The 19,629-nt window shown below is 47.9% G+C and overlaps 1 protein-coding gene across 1 annotated transcript in view; it reads right to left on the bottom strand.

Moving 5' to 3' along the window:
- The window catches only part of LOC134171759 (collagen alpha-1(VII) chain-like), a 110,039-nt gene that overhangs the window by 64,580 nt on the left and 25,830 nt on the right, over window positions 1-19,629 (bottom strand). Inside the window, exons 12-37 of the mRNA XM_062634294.1 lie at window positions 17,812-17,958; window positions 17,515-17,634; window positions 16,738-16,896; window positions 15,731-15,859; window positions 14,855-15,004; window positions 14,306-14,443; window positions 13,729-13,875; window positions 12,683-12,802; window positions 9,331-9,477; window positions 8,834-9,028; window positions 8,367-8,506; window positions 7,053-7,176; window positions 6,027-6,170; window positions 5,530-5,720; window positions 4,919-5,050; window positions 3,690-3,764; window positions 3,275-3,355; window positions 3,168-3,194; window positions 2,847-2,891; window positions 2,087-2,155; window positions 1,884-1,970; window positions 1,193-1,219; window positions 980-1,033; window positions 691-762; window positions 254-313; window positions 34-69 (exon numbers count right to left, since the gene is read on the bottom strand). Of these exons, the coding sequence (XP_062490278.1) occupies window positions 34-69; window positions 254-313; window positions 691-762; window positions 980-1,033; window positions 1,193-1,219; window positions 1,884-1,970; window positions 2,087-2,155; window positions 2,847-2,891; window positions 3,168-3,194; window positions 3,275-3,355; window positions 3,690-3,764; window positions 4,919-5,050; window positions 5,530-5,720; window positions 6,027-6,170; window positions 7,053-7,176; window positions 8,367-8,506; window positions 8,834-9,028; window positions 9,331-9,477; window positions 12,683-12,802; window positions 13,729-13,875; window positions 14,306-14,443; window positions 14,855-15,004; window positions 15,731-15,859; window positions 16,738-16,896; window positions 17,515-17,634; window positions 17,812-17,958 (2,816 nt within the window). The remainder of the gene's footprint in view (window positions 1-33; window positions 70-253; window positions 314-690; window positions 763-979; window positions 1,034-1,192; window positions 1,220-1,883; window positions 1,971-2,086; window positions 2,156-2,846; window positions 2,892-3,167; window positions 3,195-3,274; window positions 3,356-3,689; window positions 3,765-4,918; window positions 5,051-5,529; window positions 5,721-6,026; window positions 6,171-7,052; window positions 7,177-8,366; window positions 8,507-8,833; window positions 9,029-9,330; window positions 9,478-12,682; window positions 12,803-13,728; window positions 13,876-14,305; window positions 14,444-14,854; window positions 15,005-15,730; window positions 15,860-16,737; window positions 16,897-17,514; window positions 17,635-17,811; window positions 17,959-19,629) is intronic.

Raw genomic sequence — 19,629 nt, 5'->3', positions numbered from 1 at the left:
ACAGGGACTCAGGTTCAGCAGTTCAGTACCCACCTTTGGTCCTGGTGCTCCTGGAGGTCCCATAACCCCCTAGAAACAGGAGAAACAATGAAAACCCAGACTTTAAAACCCAATGTCTTCCCTTCTCAGTTTGTAACCCCAGGATGTGCCCTCCAAGGAACACCTTGATATTGGTATTGGTAGGGGACTCTGGAAACACTGAACCCTCCAAAGGGATTTTAGCTGCAAATCCCAATCAAAATTGCCAACAAACCTGCTCTCCTTTCTCCCCCTTCATTCCAGCAGTGCCGGGAATGCCAGTTCCTGCAATCCCCTATAAGGAAAGCACAGCATTCACTCAGGAAAGCTGGTCCCCAAGGCTGCAGAATGTGGCATTCAATGGAGCAACCCTATATCCAGGGGACAGGGAGCATGCAGGGCTTGGGCCATGTCTGGGAGGAAACACTGTTCCTGAGAGCAGGAACCACAGAGGAGATCTTCCACTGAGTGGAAACAAGAGGATGCAGAGGATGATAGACTTGGATGGAGATGGAGCATCTATTCAACCACACACCAACTCCAACCCATACAAGCAGGCAGAGAAGGGGAATGGTGGAAGATCCCAGTGTGCCTCCCCACATGTCTACCTTCCTATTACTTTTGTCTCAGCTATTCCTAGCTGATGGATTCAGCAAGTATCTAAGTAATGACCTTTTCTCCCCTTGGTCCAGGCAGCCCAGGAACACCATGTGGCCCCACAGGGCCTGGCAAGCCAGGTTTCCCCTGAAAAGGAAGATACAGCATCAAATCTTTCTCTTCCAAACCGGTTGTTACCAATCCTACTAAAGAAAAGGTTTAGTTTCAAGTCTGCAGAAACACCAGCAGAGAAATATATACCCTGATGTGTCTATCTAGGGGGTTGGAACTGGATGACCTTAAGGTCTTTTCCAACCCAAACCATTCTGTGATTCTATGAACCGGCCATTGGTGAACCACTCACCGGCTCTCCCATGCTTCCCCTGTCACCCTTGAGGCCATTCCTCCCACGAGGGTCCTGCATGGAGCACAGGACAGTCTTGCTGCATGTCCCAGCAGCCCTTTATGAGCCTTGATGGACATCTAATAGGTATGAAAGCCTATTGCCAGCTTAGAAATACTACTAATAAACGCTTCTCATCACATGCAGAAGTAAAAGCCAATCTCAAGTACTTACCCTGATTCCTGAATCCCCTGGTTCACCCTGAAACACAAAGGACAATGTGAATTCCCATAGGGTGGTAATTTAAAGGGGGGTCATCTGTAAACTTAGTCCCAGTGAAAAGCTCCTGCAGGCTGACAAACCCAGAGACCAAAATCCCCAAGGGAAGACAGAGCTTTAGCAGATGTTTCTGCTATCTTGCATGGTCCAGACACCTCAACCTGCAATATCTGGTGTCAACCCCTCATCCCTTTGGGTAAAGCAGGGGAGTTTAGGTCTCCTGGTGTCTGCTGAGTCTTTCTGACTCATCCCCAGTGCAAGGAGTCATTTGGTGATGACCATCAGGCCAGTTTTGGCACAGCACAAGTGATCCTGTGAATTCCACTCCAATCATTGAACAACCATCCTAGGGATACGGAGCTAGAAAAGGCTTAGCAGCCACTGAATCCAGTCCCATGTCAGACGAGGCTGACTGTAACCATTCCAAGTTCCATCATCAATTCCCACTGTGTTCAACATCAGGGCCCTGATGATAGACACACTTTGCAATGCCTCCTCTGATATCTCAATGGGAGAATCCCATGATGGAGAGGAGAAATGTGCATCCCCAGGGCCCCTGATTGAAGAGTATCCAGATTATGGGCTATTCTGGGTCTCCTCCTTCTGCGGCCTATCACAGAACCAAGCTTCAAATCACCACACTCACCTTGATGGGGATCCCTGGTGGCCCCTGTGGCCCTGGTAAACCTGGTGGTCCTGTTACCCCAGGAACCCCCGGCTGTCCTTTTTCTCCCTGCAACAATGAAAACCAGGATAGGGATAGATGTGAGCTCTCTCCCAGCTCCCTTCCCTTCTCTGCAAGCCCCTGGGAGGCTGAAGGGTCCAGCACACCTTGGGTACAATACTCACAGGGGGTCCAGGCTGCCCATTTTGTCCAGGAATCACCTCCACTCCTCCCAGGACATAGCCTGGTTCACCCTGTGCACAAAAGGAGAAGGATACATTCTTGGCTTCATCAAGCAGACAGGCAGTATCATGACTTAAGAGGCAATTTCGTGATGCACAAAAGCAACTTTAAAGCCAAATAGCCCTTTTCAAACCACCTACTTGCAGCAACACCTTAGCAGAGATATCAGAATGGCCATGACATGAGCTTTGCTTACTGGCATGGAAGAAAATTAATCCCAGGGGAAGAATAAAAGGTTGGCTTTCAGCAGGATCTGTTCCATGATCTGTAGCCATACAGGTGGATGCAAGGAAGAAGGAGGAGTGTGCACTGGGGCTTTGGGAAAGACAGAACAATTGCTCCTGGGATCTGCCTTACAACTGATCGTGAAGCCTTACCTTTCTGTGTCCTAAATGTATGCAAACAGGCTTGCTCATAATGGAAACTCAAAAAGGCAGAATGACCTAACTCAGGGCCACCTCCTTCTGCAAATAGCCAAGATGTGCCAAGAGCCTGTGACAAGGACTGAGCATTGTCTCCATAAAGACATCAGATTCCCCCTAGCAAAGCTGAAGACCAGCTCCCCAAGCTGGAGACTTGTGTAGGGCTTGTTAATGGAGCTCAGAAGCTCATATTAACCCAAGGTCACTGGGGATGCCTGGAAATTAGAGATCAGAGCAATACAACAGCTTTTTGCCACTGAAACCCAGGAATGAAACTCACTCTGTCTCCTTTTGGCCCCGCTGGTCCCGGATAGCCAGGAGATCCCTGGAATTAAAACAAATCCTGCTGCATTAAACAGCAAAGCACCCATAAGACCATCACTGTGGAATGTTCAGGTTACAGATCTGCTTCTTTAAAAGCAAATGAAATTGCTGAAAATAGATTTTGGTCCCAACATTGATGATAATCATGTATTTGTCACCTGTGGGGCCAATGTGTTGTAATTCCTTCTCTAGGGATGGGTGCACGTAGGATGGACACCCAATGCAGTAACAGTATAGTATGTCCAAGAACCAATGGATGCTGTGCATTTTTACTTACAATGGCTCCTTGGATGCCAGGAGGACCCTGCAAAACAGGAGAGAAAGATTAGAGAGCCATGCTTACTCAATGGCACTTGGACAAAGCTTGTTAGAGCAAATACATACCATGAGTCCAGGGGGACCAGGAGGACCTGTCCGCCCCGGTCTGCCCGGCAGTCCAGGAATGCCATCCTTCCCAGGTAGACCCTAAACATGGGGAAAGTAACAGCATGGAGGTTATGGGCCCAGACCTGCAAACCCAAAGAGCTTCAAGAGCTTTAGGTATAACCCAAAGTGATGTACCTCTCAAAAACCACCTCTTGTGAGAGTCTGCAGTTGCCAGCACACATATGTACACATATTAGTTCCCATTTCCCCAATTTTCAAAGCCAGCATGGAGCAGGATATACCAAAACACCAACATGGAAGACCTGAAGATGATTCCTTGGTTCTAATCTTTTCCTTGGTTCTAATCTCTTCCTTGGTTCTAACCATTTAGATACATATTCATTGAGTGGATGGTTCATGCTGGTGAACTCACCCGCTCTCCTTTCTCTCCCTTTGTAGTAAAGCTGTATGGGTCATAGCCACCATGAGCTGGTGAGCCCCTGGAGCTCTGGAAAGGAAAAGGAAAATAGAATATGATCAGGGAATTATTATCCACCAAAGGACAGCAAATAAACTCAAACCAGAGTGATCATGAAACACAGACTAGCACGCTTGGCTTATGCAACAAAAGGAAGAAGCAGAGCTGACCATCCAGGAGGCCTGTTCATATCCTCAGGCTATTTAAAGTCCCTTGGAGGTCATACATTATTTATTTTGTCTCTGGTTTGCACCAAAATTGGGAGAACAGGATGAAGAACACAGTTGTGTGAGGCCAAAACGCAGTCAGGGGATGTTTCGATGCCTCAAGAAGTCTTGGCCCATGTCACATCTACCGTTCAGGATCTTCTTTCTGTCTCAGTGACACTCTAAGTACTCTTGGTTACATATCTGCAAGACTTCAGGGTAGTGTCAATGCAATTCTTCTCTCCCACCATGGAAGAAACTGTAGAAATAAGTTTGGCAGGGATGAAATAAAGACCCTAATTCAACCATCCATGGACAATATTCACCTCACCTCATTTTAGACTGCCACAGCATCAACTTCACTTCAGTGTGGACACCTGCCTGTGAACTGAAACATGATCAGACTTGGCTGACCACACTGACCAAGCTACTAGGGAGACCCCCATGTTCTCCAGTAAAGCTAACATAGACTGCTCAATCTTGTTAGCTACAAGCCACATCAGTAAACTCACTCGACCAGCACACAGGCTCTGGGTCTGTTCTACTGTTCTTCATGTCCTCTGGCTTTCTGCTTGGTGGGAGGAGTGGGTAGATTTGCCTCCTGCCATTTTATTTCTGAAGTCAGGAGCAGTGGCAGCTGCTTGGTCTTTTCAGCGGCTCCCATGGAGCCTAGAGCTATCCGAGATGCCACAGAACCTCTGGGACATCTGCATGGGCAGATATGATGTGGGCCCTATGGAAGGCCTGCAGCTCACTGGTTTGCTGGGAAGGAGCACAGGAGGCTGCTGCATTTCCCATGCTGAAATGGCAGCTTCTAGGATGACCTTCCCAATCATGGACACGGTTTCCAAAGTGAAGGGTCTTGACACTGACACAACTCCACACCACACAGATACGATAAAGTGACCTGATCAGAGCAGTCATCAATGTTTCTTTAAATACAGTCCCCTAAGCAGACACCAATGAACTAATTCTCACCTTTAAACACCAAGGACCACAAGCCTTCTCTTCTCTTTGGATATGTGGCTCGGTTGATGACGGATCAGGGACGTGTGGCTTGCTCTCTGCGTCACCAAACAGCAACCGCTTGTCAGCTTCATGCCTGGCAACCTACAGCATGGAGGTTGGCTTAGATTAGTGATCCTGCAGGTTTTGGAAGCAGACATCAAACAACAACCTTCAGCAGGTCTCAAGAGGTCTCTGTGCTTTTATATCACCAACCTTTTCATTGAAACAGCCGTAAGATATCACTGTTGGAGATACTCTGAAGAAGGGCTCACATCCATACCAATGACCCAGCAACCGGAGTTAGAAGAGGGCAATGAATTTATAACACATCCAAGTGCTCTGCAGTGGCTTTATTCAACAAAACTTCCAAAGCCATGTTCTGGCTTCCCCAGTTCCACCCCCTTGATACCAAACTTTGTTCCTTATCTCTAGGGTTGGACAGTGAGGTCAGGATTGAACCCAGTGTCCTAAATCTGTTCTAACTTTGCTTTAAAACTTTGCCTAAGGAAGAAGATTGCCCTTTGTGTGCATGACCCACACCAAGAGATGGCTCATAGTCAAAGCTCTATGAAGGATCTCACCTCTCCAGATGGTAGCTGGGTCCCTGAAGGCTGAGGGTCAGAACAAATGACTTCTATGAGCTCTCTGAGGATATGAGGTAGGTCATCGAATGTGCTGACGTAGAACACATTCTGGAGGTTCTGCTGCAGCAAGATGCTGTTGAGCTCAATGGGGTCAGCTCCTGAGACACCCACAGCAATGATGCGGATCCCTGAAACACATTGATCACCCAATTGAAGTGAAAATGTTTGAGATCAGAGTTTACAAACCCCATCATCACCATTTTCCTGTTAATATCGGAGTAACTGATATCAGCAGAGGATAACACGAGCACAGACCTGAAAGCAGCATGTGTGAGCTATAGCAAACCAAGAGACACAAGCTAGGAACAGAAAGAAGCAAGGATAAAGGAGTGAAAAAAGCCAGAACACAGACATCACACGGTGTACCACACTACACCCCTTGGAAATCCATGGAGAACCAAGGGTTCAGGGAAATGCAACAGGGCAACTCTTACCCAAAGCATGGGCTACTCTGGCTGGTGGCAACACATCATCCTGGGATTGCCCATCAGTCACAAGCACCATCATGTGAGGGAAATCTGGTCTCATCCCTTTGGAGGACTGAAATAACTCCTTCAGCATATAGGTCATACCACGACCTGAGCAAACAAAAAGAAAGATCAGAGGCTGGGTTACCCAGGAATTCACAGTCTGACCAGTTTCACCCCTGCTTTTTCTGACCTGCTCTTGTATTTGGATCAGCCTCATTTTTGTGTTCCTGACCAATACTACTGAGCCAGGAGGAGGTATTTAAGCCTTCAGTTAACACACATAAAGCTTCCCTTTATGTTGACTGATGGGAAGACATTATTTGGGCCATTTGAAAATGGTAAGGTTAAAACAAGCTACTTTCAACTTAGTATTACTGCTCATGGACCTTCAGGGATCCAGGTAAACCCTATTGTCCCGCTGGGAATAAGCATTTGGAAAGTCCTGCCTGTCTCTGAGCTTTTGAACTACATAAACCAAAAGTGTCTGGATTTCTGAGACCCTGAGCTGATGAAGAGCTGTGCTACTTGTCAACGAATGGGAACAAAGGACATTAGGTGATGAAAATAGGACGGGGCACGTAGTTTTGTTGCTTGGGTTATACAAGGCAATAACAGAATTTGTTGATGAAAACGTGCATACAGAGAGCAATAAAGATGCTTCAGCAGCCGCTCTCCTCACCTAATGTCTATGGGGTTTATTTCCAAGCCAGGTATAAAAACCCCCTTCAAGTGCAGGCAAGTTTATAAAATTATGAAGGGGAACCCAGCAGTAAACGTGGTATGTAGATATAGGACATCAGGCTGCTTGGACAGACCATCCCTGGCAATCAAACTACATTCAGTTCTCTGTCCTCAAACTTTAAAGAGCTTTGGGCCATAACTTTCTAACCAAGTAAATGGGTTCAAAACATTCAGATGCTTTCCCTGGCCTTCAGACTCTGTCTTGGGGCTAGAAGGTCAACCCCATGTCTGCAGCTCAGCCATACCCACCCGTTCTTGTGTTGCCTCCAGTATAGTGCAGGCCCTTGATAGCTTTCAGGGCACTGTTGCGGTCATGGTGCTGGTTGAAGTAGAAGGCTGTCCTGGGCTCCTCACTGTATTGAGCAACAGCAACCTGCCAAAGAGAAGGGGGTTAAAAACATGGAGGGCTCAGGCACACAATAAACGTGCCATCACTCAGTAAACTGCCTTGAGTTAGATGATACACTAATTAGATAGTTAATACTAGTTAGATGATAACTAGTTGTGGCGGAAAAAGAGCAGAGACAAGAGCTTGTGTTCCTTGCAGACTGAAACCAGGAACAAAAATGTCTGTCAGGTTGGCAGGCACATAGGGTACAGTCCATATGCTTAAGGGTAGGTAAGATACTCTTTCTGACTCTCCAGGGCATCACAGGTTTCTGCACAGGCTGGAGGATATAGAATAGGACCGACAGAAGACCGGCATGGGCTGCTCATGGCTGGCTGGGAGCATCTCCTGCTGCAGTACCTCCTATGGCAGCACCATCCCTCCTGAATGAAACCCTTGCTGGCTTCCTTTTGCAGTCAACAGGGATCTACTCAGCTCATATTATAGGACCTAAATTGCTTTCATCACCCCAGAATTGTCTGATAAGCTGAGGCAACTGCATCATGTATCTAAAGCTTCAAAGCTGCCTGCAAAACAAAGAGTGCAAGAAGTTCCCATCTCCTGATCAACTGAAAGTGAGCTATGTAGGTCTCTTTTTTTGAAGAGCTAGTTCAAATGTTACATTAATTAAGCACAAATGACCCCAAATAAATGATCTACAGAGTCTTCCCTTGGCTTTGCTGTCATTTGCTGTAGGCTCCATTTGTCCTTGGGGTGTTTCACAGCACGGCCTGGGGATCTCATCCTCTGCTTGTCTAGAGGAGGCCTCTGCTGGCATGTGCCTTGTCTCCCATCTGGGCCCCAGCTTGGGTCTCTAACCATCAGCACTGTGGATGTGGGCAGAAATGGGGCACTAAAGGGGTACATGCCCCTAACACATCCCTGGACTCCATAACCTAGACACCATTTCAGTAGATCTGGAATTGCTTTATTCCTGTTAAATTTCTGGTCTTGGAAAAATAACCAAGAAATGGAAATAGATCCAAACGAGTAAGCTGACATTTAGGAAACTTCTATTTGTGTCTTTGTTGGACAAATACATGTCCTTAGGCAGAGCACTTAGTCCTTCTGATCCACAACATGTAAGCAAACAGACTGCTCTCAGAGTAAGGGTGAGCAAATGGTGAAGCCTTGGAAGGAAAACACCTCCAGGAGAGAGAAGCACAAAATCTTGCCTGTGTCCCCTCAGGCCCAATCTTAGGGAAATAGGAAATGATCCGGAAGAGGAAATCCTTCACTTTCTTGAAATTGCTCTGGCCAATGCTCGAGGATTCATCCACCAGGAACCCGATGTCTGCTTTGAGCTTGCCACAGACTGCAGAGGGAAGAGAGGATCTCTGTAAACTGGAGGGGGTCCTAAAGCAGAAGCATGTTTCTTTATGTTCAGAGCAACAAAACAAACCCAATACCTCTTGTGATGCCCACAGCTGGTGAGTGAGCAGGCAGCACCTTCACCTGCATAGTTCTAAGAGCTTCATTCCATTTTATAGGCCTTGTGTCTTCCCTTTCCCTGATATCGTCCCCTCTCACTACTCAATGAATAAAGGCTAGTTTTGCTTCTGAGATCAGAGAAGACCATGGTCCCTGGTGGTTTTGGCCCACTGCTACATCATCATCATATCACACACAGATACACACTCACTTGGTCCAGGGACAGTCGTCAGCAGTGCAGACACTGCAGTGGTTGATAGTGGGGTCTCTGGGGTTGGTGGTAGATTTGTGCTGGTGGCCAGTGGAAGAGGAGCGGTCCCCACATTGCTGGGAGATACGGATGTAGATCTCATCATATCCAATTCACTTGGAATGATTAGCGCAGGTGACCCTATGTGAGGTCCCACTGTAAGAGACAAACAGAAGAGGTGTTCTTAAACCTCTTTTAGTTATGTTTTAAACCTCTTTTATGTTTTAAACCTCTTTTAGTTATGTTTTAAACCTCTTTTAGTTATGTTTTAAACCTCTTTTAGTTATGTTTTAAACCTCTTTTAGTTATGTTTTAAACCTCTTTTAGTTATGTTTTAAACCTCTTTTAGTTATGATGCCACAATCAACCAAAAGTCAGAAGGGTAAAGAAGCCAAGAAATTAGCCTCAATAGCATTTACCATAGACAAAAATGCTATGCAAGTCTCCAGCCTTCATACCTGTTTGCCCAAGGAGAGTTGTCTCTGGTCCCTCAGTATCGCCAAAGATTGGTCTTATAGAAAACAAATACATCTCCTTGGCGCTCAGTCCCATCACTCGATACGACCTCGAAGCTGCTGATAACAGCTCCTGGGAAACATCAGAAGCTGTGGAAAAGGGAAAAGAAACCATGCGTTGACTGGGAGCCAGAGAAACTCAAAATAACTCCCATTTCTGTAGCATCCATCTTCCAATAACATCAACTTGGACAAACCAGGAGCTTGGGCATAAATTGAGTCCTTGGCTTCAGAGCAGAGGCTCTTGGTAAGACATGTTTGCAAACTGCAAGGGTCAGGTCCTAAAGCACATGAACTAAGCTTGTTTGCATGCAAAAAGGGAATTCTTGAGTACATGAACAGGAAAAGAAAATTGGAATTTGTACAAGTATTTAGAGAGGGCATTTGCTTTAAATGGTGCCTGAGGCTGAGCTCTGTGATAGACCAATGGTTTGCAGTGGTTGGCATGGTTAGAAACAGGATTTTTTTTGTTGATGAATGGGAAGTTTGATGAAAAGTTGAATCAAACTTACTTGAGAAATACAATGGATGGTTTGGATTTAAAATAATGATAGGAAAAAGCTGCAAAAAATGTCATAATCATGTTTTGACCTTTTCGAAGTGTCTCATTTTGGAAATACTGATCGAAGCGTTTTGGCACTGTTCAAAGTGGAACTCGCACCTTTTCTTTCTGAAACAACATTTTCCCTTCAAAAATAGGAAAAAGTTCAATTCCTATGGAAAGAAATTACATCAGTGTAAATGATTATTCCATTTTCATTAAATGTTCTCAATTACTCCCCAAAATTTTGGAAGGGAGATTTTGCTCCTTCTCGGAGTTTGACTCAAAGCACTCTACTTCTCTCCCTTTGGGTAGTTAAAATAGTAATAACTGGTTTATGATGCCTGTTACCTTGCCCAAAGAAATTTGCTGCGTGAAACACAAGCTGACAGCACTGATGAAGCACAGATCTACAGGAGTCCACCACCCACTCTACACTCCCAAAGAGGCAAGTTCAGCTACTTTTCCTTTTGCAGCTACGCCACTGAACAGCGCTAAACCCCTTTGATTCACGTAATAGGGATTTCACATAGAATCCCAGACTGGTTTGAGTTGGAAGGGACCTTAAAGCTCATCCAGCTCCAATTCCCTGCCACGGGCAGGGACACCTTCCACTAGAGCAGCTTGCTCCAAGCGCCTGTGTCCAACCTGGCCTTGAGCACTGCCAGGGATGGGGCAGCCACAGCTTCTCTGGGCACCCTGTGCCAGCGCCTCAGCACCCTCACAGGGAAGAGCTTCTGCCTAAGAGCTCAGCTCAGTCTCCCCTCTGGCAGGTTAAAGCCATTCCCCTTGGCCTGGCCCTACAGGCCCTTGTCCAAAGCCCCTCTCCCGCTTTCCTGCAGCCCCTTTAGGCACTGGAGCTGCTCTAAGGCCTCCCCTTAAGGAGCCTTCTCTTCTCCAGGCTGAACCAGGCCAGCTCAAAGTCCTTCTTGTCTCATGGGAGATGAAGGCTGGCTCTGGATGGAGCCATACATATGGTTGGTCTTGTTTAACACTGGACAGAGGAGGTCTCCAGCTGGGACAACCTCAAGCTGTGTAGAAGGGGACCCAATCTTTTATAGGTCAGGCTGGCTAGAATGAGCCAGCAGGGAGGAGAGCATTATATGAGCTTAAAAGGGTGGGGGGGGAGGAACATGGGTAATGTATGAGCAGTCATTTAGGAAAAAAATCAAGTTGTGGACAAGAAAATTAATCAAGCCACCAAGAGACCCAAAAGAAAGGAATTCTTAATTGCCTTTATGCACTAATGTTGGCAGCTTGGGTAATTAAACAAGAGAAACTGGAATTACCCACTTATAAGTATAAATCTGATCTCGGTGGTACTATTGAAACGTGGTGGCAAGATTTGTCTGATTGGAATGTGAAATCAATAGTTATAAACCTATTTCAGACGGATCGATCCAGTGAGGGCACAGGGGGACTGTCAGACATGGTGATATCCATTTTTGAGCCCCTGACAACGCTGAAAGCAATGATTTTTGGATACTTAGGGGTCGATACTTTAACAGCATGGCACAGGAGGGGAACGGTTGCATTAGATCACTTAAATCACCCTCGAGAACTGAATGTTCACTTCCTTAATCACTTACCCATAATATGTAGAGCAACAAACTGATGCTACCACAGGAGACTTCATCCTGAGTGACATATGCTGCAAGTCTTAAGCTGCCAATACCAAAATGTCCTTGGAATTACAATAAGAATGAAAGCTGAAGACCTGGTAACTCCAAAAAGCACTGCAGGGAGCACAGGGGAATTGTGTCAGGTTTCCTTTTCTTTATTGACTTGGGAAGATGAAGCAAAAAGTCAGAGGCTGAAGCAGCAATGGCAGGGAAGTTGCTATATTCAAAGAGATTTAAGCCCATTCCAGGAAAGAAATGATATAGCTGGTGCTTGAAAAGGGCAAACCCTGTAAGGGCAAACCAATGGGAAAAAGAAAGATACACTGGAAGTTGTGAGCAATGGTTAAGGAAGTTTTGAAAGCTCTTTACCATAGAGAAAAGCTTTTAAAAAGAGCATTAAGGTTCTATGGATGACAAAGCCCAACTTTTTGGTTCACTGCAACTATCCCTGATGGACAGGTAGTTACCCTAGAGGAAGAGATACTGATAATGCTCACCAGCAGAGCTTTCCTAAATTGAATCACAAGGTGGTTTGGGTTGGAAGGGACCTTAAAGCTCATCCAATTACAACCCCCTGCCGTGGGCAGGGACATCTTCCACTAGAGCAGTAATTTTCATGTCTCCTTTTTCTTCCACAGAGGCTTTTGCCATGGCCAAATGGATCATCTTGTGAGCATCCTCAATGGGCCAGCATCTATTTTTCCCCTTCTTTTTCAGCCAAATGAAGAAGCTGAGATGAAGGGACATGATGTATGGAAGGCTCCAAGGCCAACCCTCTGTTCTTCTGCTGAACAAAGTCCAGATGGATCCAAAAGAAGGGACTGTATTGGTGCCAACAGTGACAGCATCATCTATCCCAGGTCAAACTGGGTAGCAGGGAGACAGACACAAGTCATGAGACTTGAAGGTAGCAGCAGCCACTTAAGGGTAGCGGTGGGAAGAAGTTTCCTAGCTAATACCTGCCACCTGCATCTTCTGCAGCATCTGCTGGTTCCAAGACCAGGTACAGACCAGAGGGCAAGCCAGATACATCCGTGCTCCATCCTCAAATCCCCCTGGGTCATGGGGAAGCTCACACAAGAGGGGACCAAATTCCAAGCCACCCTTCTTCCCCCCACCAAAACCACATTACCTGAGGACAAGCGCCACGTTAACATGTACATGGATGCTCCAGGAACAGCCCTCCAAGTCAGCACAATGCTGGTCTCTGCAGCCTCCTGCACTGTGAACTCGGTCACTTTGGGTAAATCCACTGTTGGAAGAGAAAGAAACAAAGCTTAGGGTGGGTAGAAGCTACCACTGAAAGCTTGGTTGAGCCAGAAAGAAACTGATGCATCCTTTGGGAGATGCACATCCTGACCCCACTGAAATCAAAGGAAAAACTCCAGATAGAAATAATGAACATGAAGCAAATCTCTGCTACACTTGTTCACAGCTCCAGTTGTTGGTGAATCTCTGATGATATATCTACCCTAGGGTGCAAATATGTGTGTGCCAGGAAACACATCTTAGCCTGCAAACAGCTTTGGAGATCTTCTGCCTCCTAAAACACCATGTGCCTGGTATGAGGAAGAACCCTTGCAGCACTTCAGGGTTTTCCAGAAAGCTGGATCAAATCAGATCTTCAACTGGTGGGAATCGGTGGGGTTTTAGCAAGTAACTGTTGGCAGATCTTTGGCTGGGTGTTTCTCTAAACTGATTGTGACATTTGAACTGCTGGCATGGGAAATTAAGATCTTGCCTGCTCGTGTGTGCCAAATGTTAATGCTCCTTGATGCCACAGCACTGGATCTACTCCCCTGACCCTCTCCACCATCTCATCTGCAGCATCAACCAGGTTGCATGATGCCACAGCATCGTGAGTGATGTTTTGTCTTTTTCTACTGGAAATGGTCAAGATGTCGTGACTAAAGAGAGAATTCCAAGATAATGAGTCACAAAAATAACATCTTGTGGTGGTTTTTGACAGGGGAAGACAGGCAAAGTCCCATGGTTTCTCAGTAATAAGGAGAAAGGACCAATGCATGTTTTCTAGCATGCTCCTAGTGGGACCTGAGAAGTAATAAGGTGTCTATCAGCCAATGCTGCTCTTTTCCATCCTCACCTCTCATCATAGCCCCTAGGAAGAGACAGCCCCATAGAGATGTGTGAGAGGTGCTCTTGAGGTCCCATACTCACAGGTTTTGGCTGTGAGGAGTGTGGGGCTTCCCTCCTTTCCCCTGATCACTGCAGACACGCAGATGGTGTAGGTGGTGCTCTCCTTCAGTTTGGGGATCGTGAAGGAGTTTGTCTCTGCTGCAACCAGCTGGGAGGTTTCCAAGCCACCTGAGAGGAGACGTTCCAAAACCCCACCGTGTCCATAGAAAGGACAAGGTAATTCCTATTAACAATCATTGTTACAGCAGCTTCCTCATACAGAGTTTATGGGACTTGGGTCTGAGCTTATTTTGCATACGGGGAAACTGAGGCACAGGGAGCTAAGAGATATGGTCACAAAGGCATCACATGAGCTGTTGGAAGCGATCCGCTTCTTTGACATCCCAAATCCCAACTATGCCTATGTCCAATGGATACCATTGTTAGTGACTAAAACCTGGTTCAGTGACAGGGCTGCAACCTGGCTCTGTAAACACTATGGTTCTTACTTGCCCTGATTATCTGTGGGAAAAGGAATGAGCTCATCTAAGCTCCTATTTTGGGGGTTCCTTGTGCTCTGTCCTTATAACACACTTGACAGAGAGACCAGGTTGCTTACCATTGAATGGCACCCAGGATATCTTATAGTGAGTTACTCCAGGAAGCCTCTTCCAAGACAGCTTCAAACTATTTATGCTAGTGTCAGTAATCCTCAGATCCTGGATGGTCCGGATGGGGTTGGAGTCTCCAGAAGATGCTGGAAAAATGATCCAGGGTAAGATGTTTGAAGTAACAGTTCAAGTTACACAACAGAAGGTTCACGGCCCTGAAGAAAGATTTGGGTATTTATGCAACACGTACTTTCTGGTTTGGGTTGGAAAGCACCTTAAGATCATCCAGTTCCAAGCCCCTGCCATGGACAGGGACACCTTCCACTAGAGCAGGTTGCTCCAAGCCCCATCCTACCTGGCCTTGAACACTGCCAAGGATGGAGCCTGCTTAATGTGCCAGAAGGATGTGTTCACTCCTGCTCATGAGAAGAGCCATAGATTACTGCTACCAGCTATGAGGGCTGCTCATATCACTCCACCATCAACATGCAATGCACAAGACCATGAATCCAACCTTTACATCGCAGCACAAAGAGGGTTGCTCCACCAGGACATACCTGTGCGGTGAGTCAGGGTCACCTCTGGCCCCTCGGCCTTGCTGAAGACAGCCCGAACACTGACTTTATACAGGGTGTTGGGCAGCAAGTGGTTGATCCGATAAGACAACACATTACTGCCCAGGTATTGAGTCTTGGCAACCTGGTTTCCTGTCAAAGAAAAGGGATATTTCAGAGCTTGTAGCTCTGCAGTGAGGCTGGTGGCATCCCTCCAAAAGAAACAGAATCAAAGAATCACAGAATCAGCCAGGTTGGAAAAGCCCTTTAAGCTCATCCATCCCAACCGTTCCCAGCACTGCCAAGGCCACCACTAACCCATGGCACTGAGGCCTCGTCTCCACGGTGTGTGAACACTTGCAGGGACGGTGACTGCAGCCCTGCCCTGGGCAGCCTGTTCCAATGCCTGAGCACCCTCTGGGGAAGGAATTGTTCCTCAGCTCCATCTAAACCTGCCCTGGTGCAGCTTGAGGCCGTTTCCTCTTGTCCCATCCCTTGTTCCTTGGGAGCAGAGCCCAGCCCCTCCTGGCTCCATCCTCCTGTCAGGCACTTGTAGGGAGCCATCAGGTCCCCCCTGAGCCTTCTCTTCTCCAGACTGAACCCCTCAGGTCCCTCAGCCATTCCCCAATGTCTCCCTTGTAATGAGAATAGCCATTCCTTGCTGTATTACTGCTTCACAAACTTGGGGGTTATCTTCATAAACAGAAGTACATGAATACAAGGAAAGAAGGTGCCATCGCCAGTGGGTGCAAGCTGAGGCCCATGTTTCTCAATAGTGAGATCACTTTCTTACCCCAGGCAGTAGATGAGGAGTTTGGAAAGGTGTCTACCATGGCCATAGACACATGCAACCTTTCTGCTCACCCTTTCTCTGCTCACCTTTGCCTGCCCCAACAGGGCTCCAGGTGACTTTGAATTTGGTGGCCACTGCTGTGGCACTCCAGGCTATAGACAGGCTTGTGCTGGTGTAGGACATCACCTTGAAATTGGACACATAGCCAAGAGGAGCTGCAAGGTGAGGACAGAATTAGACAGTGCCCTGACTATTGTGAAACGGGGGCTCCTCATTGGCAGTATAATGAGGCCAAAATGATATAAAAGGGTTAAAAGTGGTATCTTTGCTTGTCCTCAGTGTCTCATCATCACACCCTGCTTGAAGCCTGGGCCACACATGCACAACCTACCTCCCTTGGCGTCAAGGAGCACATTCTGCTCTAGATGCATATGGGAAGACCTCTGGAAGCCCAGGACAGGCAGTACAGTGATCCAGGGAGATGTGAGATCCAAATCCCAGTGCCCTCACACTGTCTGCAGGGTGAAAGATCTGCCCAGAGCTCCCATGGGTGCTGAACATCAGTGTTTGCCTGTGCTCTTCTTCACAAAGGCCAGCCCCTTATCTCCATACTGTATTCCAGGGTTGCTAAGCATGAGAAGGAGAACTTAGAATGGTTTGTGTTGGAAGGGACCTTAAGCTCCTCCAGCTCCAGCCCCCTACCACAGGCAGGGACACCTTCCACTAGAGCAGCTTGCTCCAAGCCCCTGTGTCCAACCTGGCCTTGAACACTGCCAGGGATGGGGCAGCCACAGCTTCTCTGGGCACCCTGTGCCAGCACCTCAGCACCCTCACAGGGAAGAGCTTCTGCCTAAGAGCTCATCTCAGTCTCCCCTCTGGCAGGTTAAAGCCATTCCCCTTGGCCTGGCCCTACAGGCCCTTGTCCCAAGCCCCTCTCCAGGTTTCTTGTAGCCCCTTTAGGCACTGGAAGATGATGCGAGCAGCATGCAGGAAGTACAGTGTAAGACCTTTGTAGGGATACGCAAGGTTGAACCAGAGATGGAAGAGTTGTTGTGTGCTGTAGTAGCTACTTGAAGGTCCTGCCCACACTCACATGTTTTGGCTGAAGTTGTGATCCCTGGTCCCTCCACTGAGCCAAAAAGCACATAGAGGGAAATCACATACTCGGTGTCATGGGCCAGGTTGCGGAGCGTGTAGGCTGTGGTTGACTTGTTGAGGGCCAGCTGGTGAGGACGGTCTTTGCCAAAGAACTCTTTGGAAGAGAGGAAATGAATTAGGAATGGGTGAAGACTGAAGAGTCTGGAGAGCAGCTCTGCTGCACACTGGGAAGGACACCATGCTTTCCTTGGCAGTCCATCTCCAACTTAGCTGAACCTCAGCTGAAGGACACCACCCATGTGTGCACTGGGGCAAGAGTTTTCCTGTGGCTATTTATTTGGGAATTTGAATGACTACAGGATCAAAACCAGCTCAGAGGAACCAAAGGAACCTAACCAGCTACCACATCCAGGGCCCACATTAACATGGGCATGTGCTCTGCCTCTCCCCAGCATCTGCAAGGCATTGCAAAGCTCCTGCGCTAGATGATCTGCTCCGCCTGTTCCCTGTGGACCAGGCAAGGTGATGTAAGACTGTGTTGGGCCAGGATCAAGCTGAATGTAGTTTCTGCAGGCACCCTGCCTCTGGCATTGTAGGTCAAGTCCATTCTGGTTTCAGTTCATAGCCTGAAGGTGTGGAAGAGGCTGCTCAGAGCAATTATGAGCTGCATCTGCACCCCTTTATCCACCACCGCTGAGGTTCCCAGTGCCTCATCTCTCATGCTACAGAAGGAGATAGAGGTAATGCAGACTGAAGGAGAGCTGGATCTCACCTGGTGTGGGACCCCAAGCCACTCGGTACCCTGTGGCCCCAGCAACCGAGTCCCAGGAAACCAGAGCACTGTTGATGGATATCTCACTCACTTTCAGCATCTGGACTGTGCTTGATGCCACTGTAAGAGAGCAGAGTTGCCCAGTTGCATCAAGGTCCCACCAGCATCTATGTGGCCCCCCAAAATTATAATGACCTAGACTGCCTTCTGCACCAGATGACAGGCAGGGTGGTGACAACAAATAACACCAGCTCTATGCTGCCAGCCCCATCCATGTCTACTTGGGCTGTTACTCACCTGTCATTGCTTTACTGCTCACCACTGGTCCCTCGACATCCCCAAAGATGGGGTTGACGGTGACGGTGTACTCTGTGCCAGGCTGCAACCCCTGGATCATGTAGTAGTTGTAGGTGCTGCTGAGGTTCACATCCTGGATGCTGCCCTCTGTGAAGGGAAATGATATCTGGGTTCCTTTGGGTCACCCTATTTGGGTCTCCTTGTCTGGGAGGGCAATGGGCAATCATGCAAACAGCCATTACACCGTGTGTGAGACACAATAGCATTCCATCCTCCTGCTTGCATGTGCACCAGCAAGGTCCTCAAGCCAAAGATGGTAGGGAAAGGGCAGCCCATAGTGACACTGTTTAGTGGTGGCCTTGGCAGTGCTGGGGTAACAGTTGACTTGATGATCTTAAAGGTCTTTTCCAACCCCGTTGATTCTATGATTCCAAGAACAAATCTTGGAAGAAGAGCTAATGTACAAGCAGATAGAAATAACCCACAGCCATTGGGGCAGACCTCTGGGATCACCAATAGAGCAAGGCCACTCAGCGCTTTGGAGGCCAAAGAAGATAAATCAGGTAGCAGCACACAAATGGCCACACATGGGTCTGTGAGCAGTCCCATAAGAGGGTCCACACCCCCCCTCAGCCCTGGGTGACTCAATGCTGGAGTCATTTTGCCTTCCCTGCAGGACACTGGAGGCAATTCATGCCCAAAAAGACAGAATCCCAGACTGGTTTGGGTTGGAAGGGAGCTTAAAGCTCCTCCAGTCCCAACCCCCTGCCACGGGTCTTCCACTAGAGCAGCTTGCTCCAAGCCCCTGTGTCCAACCTGGCCTTGAACACTGCCAGGGATGGGGCAGCCACAGCTTCTCTGGGCACCCTGTGCCAGCGCCTCAGCACCCTCACAGGGAAGAGCTTCTGCCTCATCTCCAACCTAAACTTCCCCTGTTTCAGTTGGAAGCCATCACCCCTTGTCCTATCACTACAGTCCCTGATGAAGAGTCCCTCTCCAGCACCCCTGTAGCCCGCTTCAGACACTGGAAGCTGCTCTGAGGTCTCCACACAGCTTCTCTTCTCCAGGTTGTCTTCACATGGGAGATGCTCTAGCATATGATATATCCTTGTTGTGGACTTGGAACTGCTCAGCTACACCTCTCAGCATGGCAGGAAAAGAGTTAAAACCTAATCCCTTGTGATCACACCCTGCTTCAGACCGGCAGAGATGTGAAGGAGCAGATGCTGGGGTTTTGGGGAGAAGCTGCCATTTGCAGTTTGGTCACTGGAGGGTGCCATGTCCCCATCTTCTGCTCCATCAGCACCCTGAGCCCCATCCCCCTTCTCCCATCCCAGCCATGGACCTTCCCCCTACATCAGCCCTTTATATTCATCCATTCTCTGTTAAAAGCGAGAGAAGAAAGATCAACCCCCTCCAGTGCTCGGGACGGCTGCGGAGGGATGGGCAGAAGGTACCTGGATCCCCACACTACTGCATCCTAACACATAGGCCCAGGATGGGATGGAATAGGGGAGGAGGACCTGAAAGGGCCCAGCAGTCAGGGCGGGATGCTCCTTGGGGTTTTGCCACCCCTGGATTTGTGGTGAAGTGCTACCAGGTTTAAAAAGCTGCTCAGAAAGAGCAAATATGGGGTGATGTGCTCTTGTTGCTTCATCTGAGGATGTCCCGCACCGTCCCCTCAAGAAGGGATGTCCCTGTTGCAAAGACATGGCAGGATGAGCATGTGTGCTCCATTTCTAGCTGGGGCATTGAACAAGGACTGAAGTTTGGGGTGGGATATGGCTTTACTGAAGAGATAGAATCACAGAGTGGTTT

Source organism: Pezoporus occidentalis, unplaced genomic scaffold (genome assembly GCF_034315485.1).
Source record: "Pezoporus occidentalis ecotype Australia unplaced genomic scaffold, CSIRO_AGI_Poc_V1 ctg42, whole genome shotgun sequence".
Classification (NCBI taxonomy): domain Eukaryota; kingdom Metazoa; phylum Chordata; class Aves; order Psittaciformes; family Psittacidae; genus Pezoporus; species Pezoporus occidentalis.
This window is presented reverse-complemented; position numbering and strand designations above follow the sequence as displayed.